At 40.9% G+C, this 18123-nt stretch overlaps 2 protein-coding genes and 1 pseudogene across 7 annotated transcripts in view; 2 read left to right on the forward strand and 1 right to left on the reverse strand.

The window, feature by feature from the left end:
• Positions 1-349: 349 nt before the first annotated feature.
• On the forward strand, positions 350-4958 carry LOC110062232 (uncharacterized). Its single transcript, XM_089287661.1, has one exon. The coding sequence runs from the start codon at positions 2264-2266 to the stop codon at positions 3827-3829; it is 1566 nt and encodes a 521-aa protein (XP_089143787.1). The 5' UTR covers positions 350-2263; the 3' UTR covers positions 3830-4958.
• Positions 4959-8298: 3340 nt separating this feature from the next.
• LOC110062233 (uncharacterized) overlaps positions 8299-18123 on the reverse strand; it is a 38402-nt gene continuing 28577 nt past the window's right edge. For 2 of the 6 annotated variants that reach the window (XM_089287672.1, XM_089287671.1), the window contains exons 2-5: positions 15293-15697; positions 14734-14789; positions 14425-14569; positions 8299-13809 (exon numbers count right to left, since the gene is read on the reverse strand). In XM_089287672.1, the coding sequence (XP_089143798.1) occupies positions 13712-13809; positions 14425-14569; positions 14734-14789; positions 15293-15503 (510 nt within the window). In that variant the 5' untranslated portion in view covers positions 15504-15697 and the 3' untranslated portion in view covers positions 8299-13711. Of the gene's footprint in view, positions 13810-14424; positions 14570-14733; positions 14790-15292; positions 15698-17036; positions 17214-18123 lie in introns of those variants that run through there. The other 4 variants (XR_016206615.1, XR_016206614.1, XM_089287673.1 and 1 more) reach the window with 4 other exon arrangements.
• LOC149114512 (uncharacterized) lies at positions 10145-13408 on the forward strand (annotated as a pseudogene).

Raw genomic sequence — 18123 nt, forward strand, 5'->3', positions numbered from 1 at the left:
TATGGAGGTGTTGTGTTATAAAGGTTTGTATGGGAATGCGACGGCTTTGTTTGAAAAGCCAATTATTCTTATATTTTGTGAATGAAATTTACTAACCCTCTTGCTGAGTTGTATTCTTTGTTGTTTGCCAGCTCCTCGGGCCGATCTAACGCGATTTCGGCGAGTTATCGTTCTGTGGGTTTCCACTCCCTTTATGCGTTTGACAAATAAAGCACCAGGGTACCCGGGGAGCATTTTGGTTTGACTGTTGACAAATCGTTGCTGACTAGCTACCCCCGGTCGGGCTAATTATAGTTACCCAACACTGCGAAAGTGTCCTAACTTTTGTAACGTAGTCTCCTCCGCAGCCGTTTGATGGGATGTCACGCAACGCTCCCCCCAAAGAAACGGCTGCTCACATCCGAACAACATTCCTTTCACGAAATTAGCCAATTACCACTTCCGTTCCATTTTCAAGAACGTTTTCGCGCCAAATTCGCCCTTTGAAACTTGTCCAATCAAAGAATGTTTTTTATCTCTGTATCCCGTCGTGAGAGACGTCACAAATGAACGTACAGATTTCCGGCTTTTGTTCAGGGACGCCGAAAAATACCGGCGACGCTTGAACGAGCTTTCTCTGTAGCTGAAGACTCTTCAAAGTTCAAGCTACTTATTAGAAGCTTTCAACTCAAAAAATTATTGTCGAGAAGGAAGATATCTATTTTAACTTAATAAAGGAATCAGAAAATCAAGTAGCTTCGCTCGATTTGTTGACAGCGAGTTCTGAATGCCGCTCTTTGTCCTCTTTCCTCCTGATTTAAATCTATAGGAAGCGTTTCGCCCTTGATTGACGCTTACAATTTGACATTTCCCGAAAATATATATTCTCTCATTAGCTGAACATAGCGATGAGCACATGAAGCAGTTGCAGTTAGGACTTTCATTTACCTTTTTTCGTCTGTCATGATGGTAGCCCGCGAACACCGCCTATTTTGGCGACGTGCGGCGTGAAACAAAAGACAGAAATCCCTCGCGTGTTCGCACCGCAGGCCTGTTCGCGCGAAAACTTATGTCATTCTCACTTTGCTATTATGTGATTGGTCTGTTCAACAGAGCGCAAACATACCACAAACACAAAAGGAAAAGAATGTTGTTCGGATGTGAGCAGCCGTTTCTTTGGGGGAGCGTTGCGTGACATCCCAAAAAACGGCTGCGGAGGAGACTATTTGTAACGCGGCTGTTTTCGAATTTGCGAGCGAAGCAATCTCGAAATAAATGTATCGTTCCGAAGGCGTTGTGGACGGAATCGCGTAGCGAGTGAACTGACATGGAACTTCAACATCTCTTCTTCGATTCTACGGAGGAATTGAGCCGGCAGGGTTATTTTCAGTGGATTTATTCGCTTCGAGCGGCGGGTACTCCGGAAATCAGTGTCCGGCCTTGTCTTTCTTTTAGTAGTGGAAACCCACAGAACGATAACTCGCCGAAATCGCGTTAGATCGGCCCGAGGAGCTGGCAAATAACAAAGAATACAACACAGCAACAGGGTAAGTAGATTTTATTCACAAAATATAAGAATAATTGGCTTTTCAAGCAAAGCCGTTGCATTCCCATACAAACCTTTATAAATTCAAACCGTTGTAACACAACACCTCCATATGCTGCAAGGCGAGAGTCATGTTTCGCGTGGTCAAATTCGGTCGTCATGTAATAGTACATGTCATATGTCACGTTAGCCTGAACGTTCGCATAAAAAGGGAAAAAAAGGATAACATTGAGAGCTTGGGCCGCCTGTGGTCAACCCAATTTTACATTGATAATCAGGATGATCCGCTATTGCATCGCTCGAGACTCTTTGTTATGCTTCGCGCGAAACTTATCACGCTTTATTTTCCCGTTGCGATCGTTTGGCCGGGGCTGAAAACTACGAAGGGGTGGCATGCGACTCGTGAAGTAAATGCATTTATCAAGCGTTCTTTATTTCCTTTCCCCGTTCGCCAAAAAAACGAAAAAAACAGGTCTGATTCCATGTTAATCTCCACATGATCTTTTATGTTACGGCGTCAATTTATCGATTGGTTAAAACTCTCCCCCAGCTCCCTACGCAATTTAAAACCGCCTATTGCTGTTTCAAAGTTCATTTCTTGTTTCATCAGTCCATCGGGAGTTCTAAACAACAATTCCTCTCAGATTTGCATTTATAACAGCATCAACACGTTTGTTTTCAGCAGCAGCTTTGACTCGGTACAAAAGAAGACACAAAAGTTGAAAAATCAGCAGAGCAATGATGTGGACGATACAGCTTTTCCCGCCGCTTTCAGTGTTAACAAGTTCAATTGCACTGCTCATTTTAGCTGTATGTCTCTATCTTCACTACAAAACCGTGGATCACAACCGCCCCGCGATCACAGCAGCTGAAAAGCTTTCACGGAGGTTGGGTTCCTACGAGAAATTCTTCTTGACGAGCGCTAAAGTCAACAACACTGGTAATATTCACACGGTATTGTTTCTAGAATCTAAAGTGAAGCTTGACCACGTCCACGTAAAGAATGCCTTGTTACTGCTTTTAGATCAATATCCCTTGCTACGAATGCGAGTTGTTGAGAGCAGATTCAGCCAGCCATATTTTGAAGCGATGGAAAACCCAGAGGGCAGTTTAGACTTTCAACGACTTGAGGATGTTAACTCGGGAGAATGGCTACGTGCTTTTGAGAACCAAATTAATGGCATGCCTTTAGACACAGGACGAGGGCCTTTGTGGCGAGTGACGCTACTTAAAGAGACAGCGCAACTGACTTGTGACCACAAGGAAACACTCTACAAAAACACGCTTCTTTTTACGTTTCACCACATGATCAGTGATGCGCTATCTATTTTTGAATTTCTGAAGAAACTGGTCGAATTTGTGGGCTTGCTGTACCATGGTGAGCCAGCTGTAGTGAAAAGTTTGCCGTTTCGCCCAGTGCTCGAAGACACAATGCAACATTTAATAGGCAGCGGTCCAAGTATCTGGGAAAAGATTTCGACTGCTGCAGCTTTCAATTGGCGCAAACTTAAAGTAGCTTTGTGCAGTCCTAAGCTAAGAAATCCGTATTTATCGAAGTTTCATTCGCGAATTTCTAGTCACTCCGTGCCTCAAAAGACGTATGTTGTGCCTCGAAGCATGACAAAGGAAGAAACAACAGCTCTAATAAGATGCAGCAGGGCTAACAAATGTACTGTTCACGGCGCCATTATGGCTGCAACACATTTAGCAATATCACAGCTGCTTTTTGAGGGAAGTAATAAAGACTTCAAGAATCCGTTGGTGATAGATAGTGCTTACACCGTTAACGTGAGAAAAGAATGTCAACCAAAGATCGAAAGCCAAGAATTTGGAGTATACGTCACTTTTGATTCACTTCAGATTAAAGTACATTCTTCCAGCGTGTCGACACGGGAAAGTTTTTGGGATTTCGCATGCTCCTGTACTCGCGAAATTCACAGCAGAATCCGCCATTTAGGAAGTCACCGCAATGTTCTGAAACTTTTTCAGTGTGTTAATCCAGAAACAGTTTGTGCTTTGTCCCGCTTTGATGCCGACCATGGAATTTACAGAGAACTGTTCAATTTGACAAATCTTGGTTCCCTGTCAATTGATCCAGAAGGAAAATTTCCTTACAGATTTGCTGGTTCCCATCTAGCCGTGCAGTGCGCAAAGATTAATTACGCCATCGGCCACAACATTTTTACCGTAAATGATCGATTATATTGGACTGTGGAGTATTCCCCTGAGGTCACGTCCAAGTTTCAAGCAGAGAAGTTCGTTGATTTGTCTCTTCGTATTCTGGTGGACGCTTGTACTCCATAGATTCTGTTCTGTTCTGAAGGCACGAAACGACTAAACATACGAAACGGGCCATCAAAACAAAACGAACAAAGGCCGACGAAGAGCCAATGGACTAAGACTTAAACCTATGACCTTTGTAATAGTCAGCTTTCTCTTCAGTTGCAGGTCAGCTAATGTTTGTCTGTGTGCATCAAGAAAGAATTTTGATTTGATTTGTCTTGAAGACTTTCGATAAGCGATTTGAACTAAGTTAACCGTGACTGCCAATGCACGCATATAGCAAAAATCAGTAAAGGATCGAATCGCGCATGGGAGGACTTTGCATGAACAGAAAATTTAATAAAGGGATTTGAAGAATGCGTTTTGTAAGCGAATTCAAAGACGCTTACCACAACTGTTCGTTTGTTTATGTCCAGCCAGTACATGCCTCCGCGAGTTGTTTATGACAATATATACATCAAAAGTCTTATGAGTGGTTTTGATGTTTTGTTTTGTTTTGTTTTTGTTTTTGCTTTTGTGTTTTTTTTTTTTTTTGTCATATATTTAAGAAGCGAATGATACGAAGTATATGTGTACATCAATGAGATAAAAATAACTTTTTTACCAACAAAGAAGATAATGACACGCCAGGAATTTGAGCTTCTACATTCTCAAGTGCTCTCAAATAACCATCGTGAAACTAGTTTTGTTTTAGGTACCTTGAGAGTCTTGCCGAAACCGCTCAAAAATTATAGGTTTTTGAAAAGACAAAAGTTACACCTTGTAAAATCAACAAAAATTAAGTAATGAATAAAATCTTGTCTGGTTTGCATATTATCGCTACAGCCGCTGCAATCTTTCTGTAATCGTTGCATATCTAAGCATAGTTAATAGAATGAAATGGTTAATTAGCAAGGCCGGTTAACATAAAATAAGCACGGAGTTTACTTAACAGTAGTTAATATTGACTCAATTTTTATTTTTTGTTGACATTTAATGACAGTACTCGAGACTGCAAGATTAAGTGATTCAATGAATTTAAAAACATTAACAATGTTAATTGTTACAATTAATTTTTAAGCTTTTAGTTTAAGTGGACGGCAGGTTGTCACACTGTACCTGTATCTAACTATTTTTTGGTAAATAAAGAAGAATAACTATATTGTTCCAACATATTTCTTATAACTCGAACTCGAACTCGAGTCCAAACTCGAGGGATTATTTCATGGCGCTTCGATTTTGCTTAGATAGTTATGCCCAGGTATAGATAGGAAAGATCGAAGTGGCTCTGCTAGCAGGGTGCTGTTCCCAACTGATTCAAGACCGTTCAATACAGAGTCTTCCTTTTTCTTGAGGGTCGAGGGTCGAAAGTGCCATGTCGCCGGAGGGCGCCACGTCGAGGGTGGGGGATGAAATGTCGAGGGTCGAGGTTGACATGTCGAGAGTTAATACCGTATCTCGCAGACCTGATTGTTTATCAACCTTACAACATTCCAACATTCATGACACTTTGTCTCCTTGCGCCCCGAAACATGTGGTGTGGCAACGTGTGTTTCAGGGCGCAAGTGAGTTCAAAGTACGGAACTTGATATAGTGAACGGGTCATTTTGGAGGCTCTGTTAGGGGTGTACCCATGTCCCCTGTCTGAAATTCGCTAGGCGTTTTAGGGCACTCAGCTGAGAGTGAGAAAAAATACTCAGCAATGACGGACTCGATTTATTGGACGTGGACGTTTTAGCATATATTGAGACCTGTTAGGGTTAAATTCCGACAAGCGACATGGCCTTGAAAAGGCGACATGAGGGCTATGAATTGGCGACGAACGACAGACTACTCCAGCGAAATAGAGAAAGCGACACCAATGGCAAGATAGACCGACAACGAATTTCGGAACTGAGAAGGCATCGATTGTTTTAAACGTCTCAGTCGAAGTGAAGACGCATTTCCAGAGTTTTAAATGTGTTTTCCTCTCTCACGCGCGATGTCGACGGGTCGTGAAACCCAGGCTTTCTTATATATGCTAAAACGTCCACGTCCAATAAATCGAGTCCGTCATTGCTGAGTATTTCTTCTCACTCTCAGCTGAGTGCCCTAAAACGCCTAAAAACACGCTTAAGGACAAAGGAAAGAGATCTTCGACCGTCTGCTGCATATTTTTATTAGTGGGTCACCAGTGAAAGAATATGAAGCTGTATTATCAACAAATGGCATCATGGAAGGAAAAGAGAGACAGGGTCTTCTCGTCTTCAGCAGAAGATAAGGGTTATGCATGTGTTATACATGTGTTATACATGTAGCTTCGTTTTAATCGAAAAAGGCCAAATTTCCTGACACAACTCCTCTGAGACGAAATTCCGACAGGCGACATAGGAATCTTGCGAAATGCCGACATGGCTGGTGGCGAATTTCAGACAGGGGACATGGGTACCCCCCCTAACAGGGCCTCATATATAAGAAAGCCTGGGTTTCACGACCCGTCGACATCGCGCGTGAGAGAGGAAAACACATTTAAAACTCTGGAAATGCGTCTTCACTTCGACTCAGACGTTTAAAACAATCGATGCATTCTCAGTTTCGAAATTCGTTGTCGGTCTATCTTGGTGTCGCTTTCTCTATTTCGCTGGAGTAGTCTGTCGTTCGTCGCCAATTCATTGTTCTCATGCCGCCTTTTCAAGGCCATGTCGCCTGTCGGAATTTACCCCTAACAGTTTCTCATTTTGCAATTTATGTGCGTTGGCTGTTAGGCTGGCGTTACATATCTTCGCTACACAGTGCTGACGAGCCCCAAGAAGGGCGAATGGGACGAGATATGGGCCCGGTACGCACGAGAAGAAAAACAGACTGCAGACTCTTCTCATGTTTTTGAGGACATTCACACTTGTCAAAAATAATCTAATTAACCAACTGAATTAACTAATTCAAATCAACTAGTTTTTGCGGGAGTAACATGAACCGATTGCTCAAACGCTAGCGTTATGTTTACGAAAGACCAAATGCAGTTGTCGGACGAATTTCGCAAGCAGAGGTTATTCTTCAGTCGATGTCGTCCACAAGAGGAATACCTAAGAAGGTTGCTTCCGTACTCAAACCGACAAACGCGTCGTGCTCTGGCGATTGCTCTCGACTTTGTGAATGTTTATTTAAGCCGAACAATGGCATATACAACACGCAAAACAATCGAGAGTTGCGCGTAAACAACTAACTTTGAATCATGTGGTGCCAGAACGACCTAAAGGAGGAATAAACCTATACACCAACCTCGAGAAACATAAGCTCGATCAGATAGCTGCAAGAAATATAAGAATGTCTCCAAAGAAACGTATAGCTTACTTGAAGTAAGGCTACGGCGTCTCCGAGGAAAAAGGTACAAGGACTACGAGGACAAATTTTTACTTGCAAACAGTTCTAATCACAGCCGGGCCCGGCGTCACAATATAGAATGCAAGTAAGCAACATTTTCACGGTAAATCTCATATTTTTTCCTCCGAAAGCAAATACTTGGAGACTTTAAAAAAATTACAATACAAATGAGCCTCAAAAATGCATAAACACATGGCAAATTACAGAGGTGAAACGACATGCAGCTAACAGCGGAAATCAAGCAGACCTATGACCTATAAAAATTTTGCCATAGCACGGTCTTTATACAACATGATGTGCCCGGCTTACGGTACTTTGCGACACGAAACGAAACGAAACGAAACAGTACTTTGCGAAATGGTACTTTGTCAACGGTCAAACCAAAATGCTCCCCGGGTAACCAGGCACTCCCTTTATGGGTTTGACGAATAAAGAACAAGGGTACCCGGGGAGCATTTTGGTTTGACTGTTGACAAATCGTTGCTGATTACCACCGGTAGGGCTAATTAACAATTAGACCCATAGCCCGCAAGGGCTACGGGTCAATAGCCCATGAGGCGAAGCCGAATGGGCTATTGACCCGTGGCCCTTAAGGGCGAAGGGTTTAATTGTTTTAGTATCACCCAACTAGTCGGACAGAAAAGGCAATAATAAAGTTAGCAAATGCAAGTTGAAAAAATATTTATTTGGGAATAAACCGAAAGAAAGCGTCACGCTCGATTGCGCCAATTTCGCTACTCGAGGACTATTGCTAATGGTCCTCTAGTAGCGTAGCCAATTAAAATGCAGGATTTGCATTAGTCCACTAGTTGGGTGATACTAATTATAGTTACCCAACACCGCGAAAGTGTCCTAACTTTTGTGACGCGGCTGTTTTCGAATTTGCGAGCGAAGCAATCTCGAAATAAATGTATCGTTGCGAAGGCGTTGTGGACGGAATCACGTAGCGAGTGAACTGACATGGAACTTCAACATCTCTTCTTCGATTCTACGGAGGAATTGAGCCGGCAGGGTTATTTTCAGTGGATTTATTCGCTTCGAGCGGTGGGCACTCCGGAAATCAGTTCCCGGAAACCCACAGAACGATAACTCGCCCAAATCGCGTTAGATCGGCCCGAGGAGCTGGCAAACAACAAAGAATACAACACAGCAACAGGGTAAGTAGATTTTATTCACAAAATATAAGAATAATTGGCTTTTCAAGCAAAGCCGTTGCATTCCCATACAAACCTTTATAAATTCAAACCGTTGTAACACAACACTTCCATATGCTGCAAGGCGAGAGTCATGTTTGGCGTGGTCAAATTCGGTCGTTATGTAATAGTACATGTCATGTCACGTTAGCCTGAACGTTCGCATAAAAAGGAAAAAAAAAAAAGGATAATATTGGGAGTTTGGGCTGCCTGTGGTCAACCCAATTTAACATTGATAATCAGGACACAGGTCGCCCAAGCTCACAATGCGAGTTTTTTTTTTTTAAATCTTTATGCGAACGTTCAGCGCGCGAAACGTGACACGGTTACCGCCGACATCTACTATTACATAACGACCGAGTTTGGTTACGCGAAACGTGACCTTCGCCTTGCAGTATGTGGTGGTGTTGTGTTACAACGGTTTGAATTTATAAAGGTTTGTATGGGGAAAAACGGAAATCGACATTATAGCTGAAATTTTGGTATTTTTGCAATAAAAATGACTCACCTCAATGCCTTGTTGTCTTTTCCATTGTCATCTCGCTTCTCAGCTCGATCCGAAGCCTTTTAAGCAAGTTGTCGCTTTTTGGTTTTCCTCTACTAAGAAAGAGTAAAGGCTACACACTCGATTCTGGACTGACCCCCGCTCGAAGCGAAAAAAAAACACTGAAATCCCGCCAGCCGCCCCAATTCCTCCGCAGAATCATAGTACAGGTTTAAGCGCACCCTTGCAGTTAAATTCCAAGCCAAATTCATCTCCACAGCGCACGATACAAAGCTCTGAATCGAAGAAAGCTAACCATCAGGAATCAGTGATCATGCTGCCGGGACCATTTGTGGACACATTCGAAACCCGAGCGGAATGCCGGGCTAACAAATTGACCCTGACCAGGGGAAGGGAGCGCACAGTTCTCGACAAGCCAGGTACTTTGCTCCACGGTCCCCTGGGAAGATTTTTGTCCAGGCCGCCGACGGAGCATTGTTGTGACAAGCTAATCAAAGCAACGACTAGACGTGTTTACAAATTTTGAAAAAAAGTGCTTCGTTCACACCGGCAATCTCAGTCTAATTGTTGGGTTGTCCGTGAAAGTTTTAACAATGCTCACAACAATGCTTCAACAATGATTACCGTTTTTCCCCATACAAACCTTTATAAATTCAAACCGTTGTAACACAACACCACCACATACTGCAATGCGAAGGTCACGTTTCGCGTAACCAAACTCGATCGTTATGTAATAGTAGATGTCGGCGGTAACCGTGTCACGTTTCGCGCGCTGAACGTTCGCATAAAGATTAAAAAAAAAATAAAACTCCTCGCATTGTGAGCTTGGGCCGCCTGTGATCAGGATGATCCGCTATCGCATCGCTCGAGACTCTGTTATGCTTCGCGCGAAACTTATGACGCTTTATTCTCCCGTTGCGATCGTTTGGCCGGGGCTGAAAACTACGAAGGGGTGGCATGCGACTCGTGAAGTAAATGCATTTATCAAGCGTTCTTTATTTCCTTTCCCCGTTCGCCAGAAAAGGAAAAAAAACAGCTCTGATTCCATGTTAATCTCCACATGATCTTTTATGTTACGGTGTCAATTTATCGATTGGTTAAAACTCTCCCCCAGCTCCCTACGCAATCTAAAACCGCCTATTGATGTTTCAAAGTTCATTTCTTATTTCATCGATCCATCGGCAGTTGTAAACAACAATTCCTTTCAGATTTGTATTTATAACAGCATCAACACGTTTGTTTTCAGCAGCAGCTTTGACTCGGTACAAAAGACACAAAAGTTGAAAAATCAGCAGAGCAATGACGTGGACGATACAACTTTTCTCGCCGCTTTCAGTGTTAACAAGTTCAATTGCACTGCTTATTTTAGCTGTATGTCTCTATCTTCACTACAAAACCGTGGATCACAACCGCCCCGCGATCACAGCAGCTGAAACGCTTTCACGGAGGTTGGGTTCCTATGAGAAATTCTTCTTGACGAGCGCTAAAGTCAACAACACTGGTAATATTCACACGGTATTGTTTCTGGAATCTAAAGTGAAGCTTGACCACGTCCACGTAAAGAATGCCTTGTTACTGCTTTTAGATCAATATCCCTTGCTACGAATGCGAGTTGTTGAGAGCAGATTCAGCCAGCCATATTTTGAAGCGATGGAAATCCCACAGGGCAGTTTAGACTTTCAACGACTGGAGGATGTTAACTCGGGAGAATGGCTACATGCTTTTGAGAAGCAAATTAATGGTATGCCTTTAGACACAGGACGAGGGCCTTTGTGGCGAGTGACGCTACTTAAAGAGACAGCGCAACTGACTTGTGACCACAAGGAAACACTCTACAAAAACACGCTTCTTTTTACGTTTCACCACATGATCAGTGATGCGCTATCTATTTTTGAATTTCTGAAGAAACTGGTCGAATTTGTGGGCTTGCTGTACTATGGTGAGCCAGTTGTAGTGAAAAGTTTGCCATTTCGCCCAGTGCTCGAAGACACAATGCAACATTTAATAGGCAGCGGTCCAAGTATCTGGGAAAAGATTTCGACTGCTGCAGCTTTCAATTCGCGCAAACTTAAAGTAGCTTTGTGTAGTCCTAAGCCAAGAAATCCGTATTTATCGAAGTTTCATTCGCGGATTTCTAGTCACTCCGTGCCTCAAAAGACGTATGTTGTGCCTCGAAACATGACAAAGGAAGAAACAACAGCTCTAATAAGATGCAGCAAGGCTAACAAATGTACTGTTCACGGCGCCATTATGGCTGCAACACATTTAGCAATATCACAGCTGCTTTTTGAGGGAAGTAATAAAGACTTCAAGAATCCGTTGGTGATAGATAGTGCTTACACCGTTAACGTGAGAAAAGAATGTCAACCAAAGATCGAAAGCCAAGAATTTGGAGTATACGTCACTTTTGATTCACTTCAGATTAAAGTACATTCTTCCAGCGTGTCGACACGGGAAAGTTTTTTGGGATTTCGCATGCTCCTGTACTCGCGAAATTCACAGCAGAATCCGCCATTTAGGAAGTCACCGCAATCTTTTGAAACTTTTTCAGTGTGTTAATCCAGAAACAGTTTGTGCTTTGTCCCGCTTTAATGCCGACCATGGACTTTACAGAGAACTGTTCAATTTGACAAATCTTGGTTCCCTGTCAATTGATCCAGAAGGAAAATTTCCTTACAGATTTGCTGGTTCCCATCTAGCCATGCAGAGCGCAAAGATTAATTACGCCATCGGCCACAACATTTTTACCATAAATGATCGATTATATTGGACTGTGGAGTATTCTCCTGAGGTCACGTCCAAGTTTCAAGCAGAGAAGTTCGTTGATTTGTCTCTTCGTATTCTGGTGGACGCTTGTACTCCATAGATTCTGTTCTGTTCTGAAGGCACGCGCTAAAATAAAGAATTATACAAAATGTATCTAGATTTCAACACTAAAGTGTACATTACAATGTATACATTTTGCACCTTTGTGAGATATACATTTTGTACATTCAATGTATACATTTTGGACTATGAATTTGGAACTCCATTGTATACATAATGAAAGAATGAAAAATGCGAATGTAGCCATAACACTACTGGAAAAATGACCTGAAAAAATCTTCAGGCTCTGAACGGGATCAGAGCTTGAAGATTTTTTCCGTTCAGAGCCTGAAGATTTTTTCAGGTCATTTTTCCAGTAGTGTTATGGCTGCATTCGCATCTTTCATTCTTTCATTTAATTGCTACTGTTGGACATCTATTACCATGTATACATAATGTATAGAAATTTTAATTTGTACATGATGTATACTTTTTGTGTACAAAACATTAACGTTGTGATGCACACTTTTTGTATACATAGTGTTAGATGTGTATACATTTTGTATACATTCAGTTCAAAAAATTAATGGAAATGGTCCATATTGTATACTTTTTGTATACAAAACTAAACAGCCTGTAGTTGCCTTTGGCTTAAGGTGGCTGCGATAATGGTTGTCAGCATTTTCCAGCCCTTATACTTTGATGGGTCAGTACTATAACTCTTTATCAGTTGCTATTGCAGAAATGGTATGAAACAAATTGGTCAACAACTTCTGATCATTTTCTTGACATTAGTGGTTACCATAGCAATAGTATAACCTGTTAAAAACACCCTTAATTATAGCTTTCAGTGCTAATAACTCAAAAATGAGTTCCTTGACCCCCATTTTTTATGATTGAGTTATGATCAGCATGTCATGATACAACTTTTGGCAACATTAAAAAATGTTCTATCTGAGGGGTACAGAGCCACGTTAATTTTCTGAAAATTTAAGATGGCTCTGTACCACTCATGATAGAATTTTTTTAACTTTGCCAAAAGTACAGTTGTATCATGACATTATTTACTTTATACCATTACTGCAATAGCAACTGATAGTTGAAGTACTGTAGACCCAAAGTATAATAAAGGCTGGAAAATGCTGAAAACTGTTATCAGCCACCTTCAATCATTTCAGATATACATACAGATCTAGATTGTAAGTACTAAGAAGCACCCATATTATAAAGGTATAGTGGAAAAAGTGCACTTCTTTTTCCAGAAAATGTTACTGTGGCTGCATTTATTTCCCAAAAAAGGCTGTGTTAATTTATTTAGGATCTGATCATAGCCACATTAGTTGTTCACTTAAGATGACACAGAGAGAACCTGAGCTGCACTGCATTCGGTCTGAACTCATCACAACCTTGGTCAAGACTCCGCTGTACAGATTTCCTGTCCTGCTAATGTTAGACCTCAATCTCTATGACAGTTACGAAAACAGAGAAATGACTTGTTTAACTGCCGCAGTTTAATGACAGTAATATTAAAACTGTCTCACTTATAATTGACAACATTCTGAAGTCTCTAAAGAGTCAAAAGTAAGTTACAAATGTCCTTCAATATACAGTGAGTTACAAATAGATATGCATCCGGATACAATATTCATTCTTAATTTCAATAATAAAACAAGTTATAAGAGTAAATTCAGGTAGAAATTACCTTTACAACAGAAGTTGTAAAAAGAGAAAGTTAAATTAAAATGAAGAGAAAATCAATCTTTGAACATAATTATTAAGTTGTATGTTAAGGTGATCAAGGTTTACAAAAGAATAAACCTCTGCTAGTTCATCAGGGCTTCTGATATCACTCAATGGTGCGATTTGGCATAATCGGCCTGAAATCGCATCCGATTGCACAATTCACGAGCAAACCTGGTAAAACAATTTGAAATGACCCCAGAAAAAAATGCATAATTTGCCGCACAACAGACTCTTCTTGCCGCATAATTTGCACTGAAAATGTCACATAATTTCCCATTTTTTTCCACACCCTATCAGAAGCCCTTGACTTCATCCATGTTAAACTCCCTTACGGGAGTTGAGTGTGGTGAGCTTGTTATGGGGACTTATCTTGATGGCAGATTCAGTGCATCCCTGGTACTTCTTCAGTGTAAATCCTATTTTGAATCAATGAGACAAAAATGTTTTGTAGCTTTAAGATTTATGGCAGGATGAGGGATAGTTACTCACATTACGTTGCTTGGCAAGAAGTACATGCATTAACAGTTAACAATTAATACCCATCAATTAAATAATTAAAACTAAAATAAATGTAGACTACTATTCCTGGGGGGGGGGGGGGTGGTGTGGGGGTCCCATTTAGCGGTTTAAATTTTGGATTTTTGGCCTCACTTTGGATGTTCCAGGCAAAATGCCAATTTTTTAGCTGTCAAGGTCTCATTTAGGGTTGCACACAGAGACATTATAGAAATATATACTCTATATTTAGTCATTTTTTTGTATCTTTAAGGGGTCAAAAAAAGTTTCAGCTCTGCCCAGATTGTTGTATTATTGCACTCTGTTGATTTGATTGCTGTAATGATCTTGCAAATGTGCAGCTGTACTGCAATTGGTTGTATTTAACTGCTTGTGCATTGAATGGCACAGGGTTTACTGGATTTGTTAGGCTATAATGAAATGAAAAAATTGATTGACTGTATCATTTGGGTCAATAACTTACTTGTGGTTCACAAAATTGCAATAAACTTGTACATCTTTAAATTTATGCTTACCAATTATGCTGTTTAGAATGTCTGGATCAATCGCTGATTTTCCATTTGCTCCAGTAAGGTTTTTGCCTTTCAATTCCTCATTTGTGTAAAAGGCATTCAGCAGGCATGCTGCACAGCCAGTACCTGATGCTCGTCTGGAGGCCTGCTTGATTGTGTTAGCATAAACAAACACACATGAACCTGGGATGAGTTCTACCATCTCCAAATAAAGCAATTATACAAATTAAAGGGCAGTTAATTAATAGTGAATTATTAATTAGAGATAGCAGGTGGAAATGCAAACTTATGAAAAAAAATTATGACTATTACCTGAAAACGGCAAGCATTCAGTGGATGGACCTTTCCAGGTCTTGGTGGCTCAGAAACTGCAAAAGTTAATGGGAAATTATCTTTCTCTTTGACTATGTACTTAGCTTATAAAAGCATCTCCAACAATTACACAAGACTTGCAGTCACTGTATTGCTTGACAAGTGCCTCTTTAGCTTAGTCTGCTTCCAATTATCCCACTAGGCTAGCTTGATTTGCGGGAAGGTTTTTACCATCTGTTCGTATAGTGAAAGTCATTCTTGTCCCCAGAGTACCTGCCCCTCTCAGCCCATGGGACCTGTGCATGTGGAAGAGGTGGCTCTGGAACATAATTTGATTGATTGATTCCCTAGATTTTAACCAAAGTAATTTGAAGTCTACCCAATTAAATCAACTGTTTTAAAATCGCCTTGTTATAAGAGAGTTTAAAGTGGTTGATTTAATTGGGTCTGCATCACTGACTTGTTTGTCTGGTGACTGTGAGATCACATATCTTGATCTACAAATGCTGCAGGTACTTATTACATGCAGTTGCTACTACAACAGAACACATTACCATACCTTTATTTTGTAAAATTTCCTCCAAGTTTCTTTTCAATTGATCATTTTCTTGTTTAAGCTTCTTGCACTTGGAACACACAAAATCTTCATCATCTTCAGACTCGTCGATAGCTTGATTCAGTGGTTGTTGCCTGGGTCTCTTCATTCCTGTAGCTGGTCTGGAGGTGTTCACTGGCTGTCCAAATATTGAAGTAAATTGATGCCTTCCCATTGGCTGTTTTTGAACAGATTTGTCTGCTGATGGCTAGGTTGGCCGCAGTTGCTGTGCAGGAGATTGTTGCTGTCTTACTGGCACATAAGTTTCTGCAAGTTTTCTAGCTTCCTGCTGCTGGATCATTAGATCCAATTCTGCTTCTGGATTACTGTCCAGAGATCTTGGTCTTTGATGGCTAGTACCTGGCGAGACTAAAGTGGATTGCTTATTCCTTGACTGGCTTAACAAGGCTTGCTGTGAAGAGTGTGCCTGTGGTTACACTTCCATATATGGGCTATTTAGGTATGTGCCACAGGATAGTGTTTGGTTTTTGAGGTTCTCAATCCTTAATAGGGTATCGTTTTTGCCCCTGTGAACAATGTGTTCCCAGCATTATCCTTAGGCCCGGTTCAAACGTCGAACTTTACATGTGCCGAACCAAATACCAATTTGGATTGACCCGAATAATTAAGTTCAGCAGTTGATTCAAACATCAAACCTAATTTAATCAAACTTAATTGCAAAAATAAAAGAGTCACTACTGCAAAGGACGGTTATTGCTGACCAAAATGGCAGAAAAATGTGGGAAAGACAAATTGTGAAAATGAAGAGCTTGCTTTTCTTGCAAGTGCGATAAAGGAGGGTAGAACTAGTTGAAGAAGGCGACCCAGATGCTATCAGCATTAAACAACCGAAGATGATTTTTGAATTTGGTTTGCCTGATATTATTGCTTATTCCCAAAGGAACATCGCAATTCCCCGTCTAGTTCGTTCCTGTTGTTGGTTTCTTCAAGATTCATTTATTTTGTCACCTGCAGTACGCCACCGAACTGGCTGCTTTCCAACCTGCTACAGTCTCATTGTTTTCAAACAAGGAACACTGCATGCAGAAGTGGTTTATGCACATCAGGCAAGTATATTTCATGCTCTTGAAGCAATAGTAACGCATATCGTCCAGCTCTTCCTGCTTTTTTATTCCAAATGATCAAAACAAGGTGTGTGCGCATGACAAACGTAGGAAATGTCCAGATCTCTGGGTAAAATTTATTTATTTGATGTATTTGTAATGTATGTATTGGGTTAGGTACATGAAAAGTTCGACGTCTGAATCGGAGTCGCTCCGTAGTCGAACTGACCGACTGACCATGTCGAACTTAATTCCCAGGTCGACCCAGATAACATCTGTCGAACTTAATTGATTCAAACGTCGATCTCATTATGTACCGGTACTTAACTGGGGCCATTAGGTTCGGCACATGTAAAGTTCAACGTTAAAATGACACCTCAGGCTGTTCTTTATCAAGGGAAGGCTTTCTTCCATTTACGTATTCTGTACATAGACTGACAATGAATATGAATATTAAAATAAGGTAAAATAAATCAAAAACATATTCACTTCAATTCGATTGTTAATATGTTATTGTACCCTGGAGAACAGGCATTCTTTTATTTTATGTTTGCCTTAATAGAAAAGCTCGCGGAGGCGAGCGCAAGGCTGTTTCCAGCGCAGCGCTAGCCTACTCGCAAGTGTGTACAAGGAAAGTCTCTTACCTTCATCCTCGCTCCGAGAATTACTTTTCCGATGTCTTGAACCCATAACTTTTGAACTCTGTGGGCTAGATTTTGTACACTCGTTGTCAATTTCAAGCCAGTAAGAAACAAGCAAAACAGCGTGAAGAAATGAGATCGACCAAAGCCTACATAAGGCGTTGGCGGTTAAATGAAACGCGGCTGCCCGAACGACTGAGCATGTTTTCAAGAACGCCGCTGAACTTTGGTCGTGGACGCATAAACGAGAGGTTACTAAGTTCTGTCCTGTTCGCTTTTTCCGTCTGTACGACCTGTATGATAAAGTAAGTAAAGTAAAAGCTTTATTAATGTGTCAATGTATTTAGTTTTCACAACTAATTGGGGACACAACACAACACAACACAACAGAAAAAAATTAAAATTATTTACAAATAAGGAATAATAATAAAAATGTATATACAATTGAAATATGTAGCATGTATAAACTGTACAATAAAACAATGGGTATATAAGAGGTAGTCTTTAAGAATTGCAAAAGTTACAGCAGCTATTGTTGTTGTTTAAGAGTGACGTTAGGCACGGTCTTTTTTCCCCATGTTCTTTTTAAAAGATTCAATTTTCGAGGAGCCTTTCAATTTATTATCTAGTTTCGACCATGTATGAGGTCCTTGATATGATGGCTTCTTCAAATTCCAGTTCTTCCAGGACAGTAAATCCGAAGCCACAGCAAAGAGTGGACATTATGGAAACTATCTTTCCCAACCTAACGCAAAGATCCCTAAAACGACATTTTACCGCATTTTTAACAAGTCAAAGATGCGGTCTGAAGATAATCTAACATGTGCCAGTGAAAACGTGTTGCCAACAAAGATCTAGAGGCGAATGTGTTTGAGCCTCTTCAGAACGGGTTGAATTGTTCGAGACATGCGCAGTTATCCAGTTTCGTAAATGATAATCCAGAAATTTTAGACGCCAGTGGAATTCCTACCTGCTCACGACGTTCTAGTCATCTGGAGTCCAAAGTTCCAACCGGCTTAGGTTCATCTGAGTTTCAACAACCAAATGGTGGTAACGAAGGACTTTACGTTAATGAGACGGATACAACACT

The sequence above is a fragment of the Orbicella faveolata genome, unplaced genomic scaffold, assembly GCF_042242905.1.
Source record: "Orbicella faveolata isolate gen_17 unplaced genomic scaffold, um_ofav_v1 contig_14, whole genome shotgun sequence".
Taxonomy (NCBI): domain Eukaryota; kingdom Metazoa; phylum Cnidaria; class Anthozoa; order Scleractinia; family Merulinidae; genus Orbicella; species Orbicella faveolata.

Bases quoted from the DNA above. Each gene is read 5' to 3' on its own strand.
- LOC110062232 (XM_089287661.1), top strand. From the start codon at position 2,264: ATGATGTGGACGATACAGCTTTTCCCGCCGCTTTCAGTGTTAACAAGT.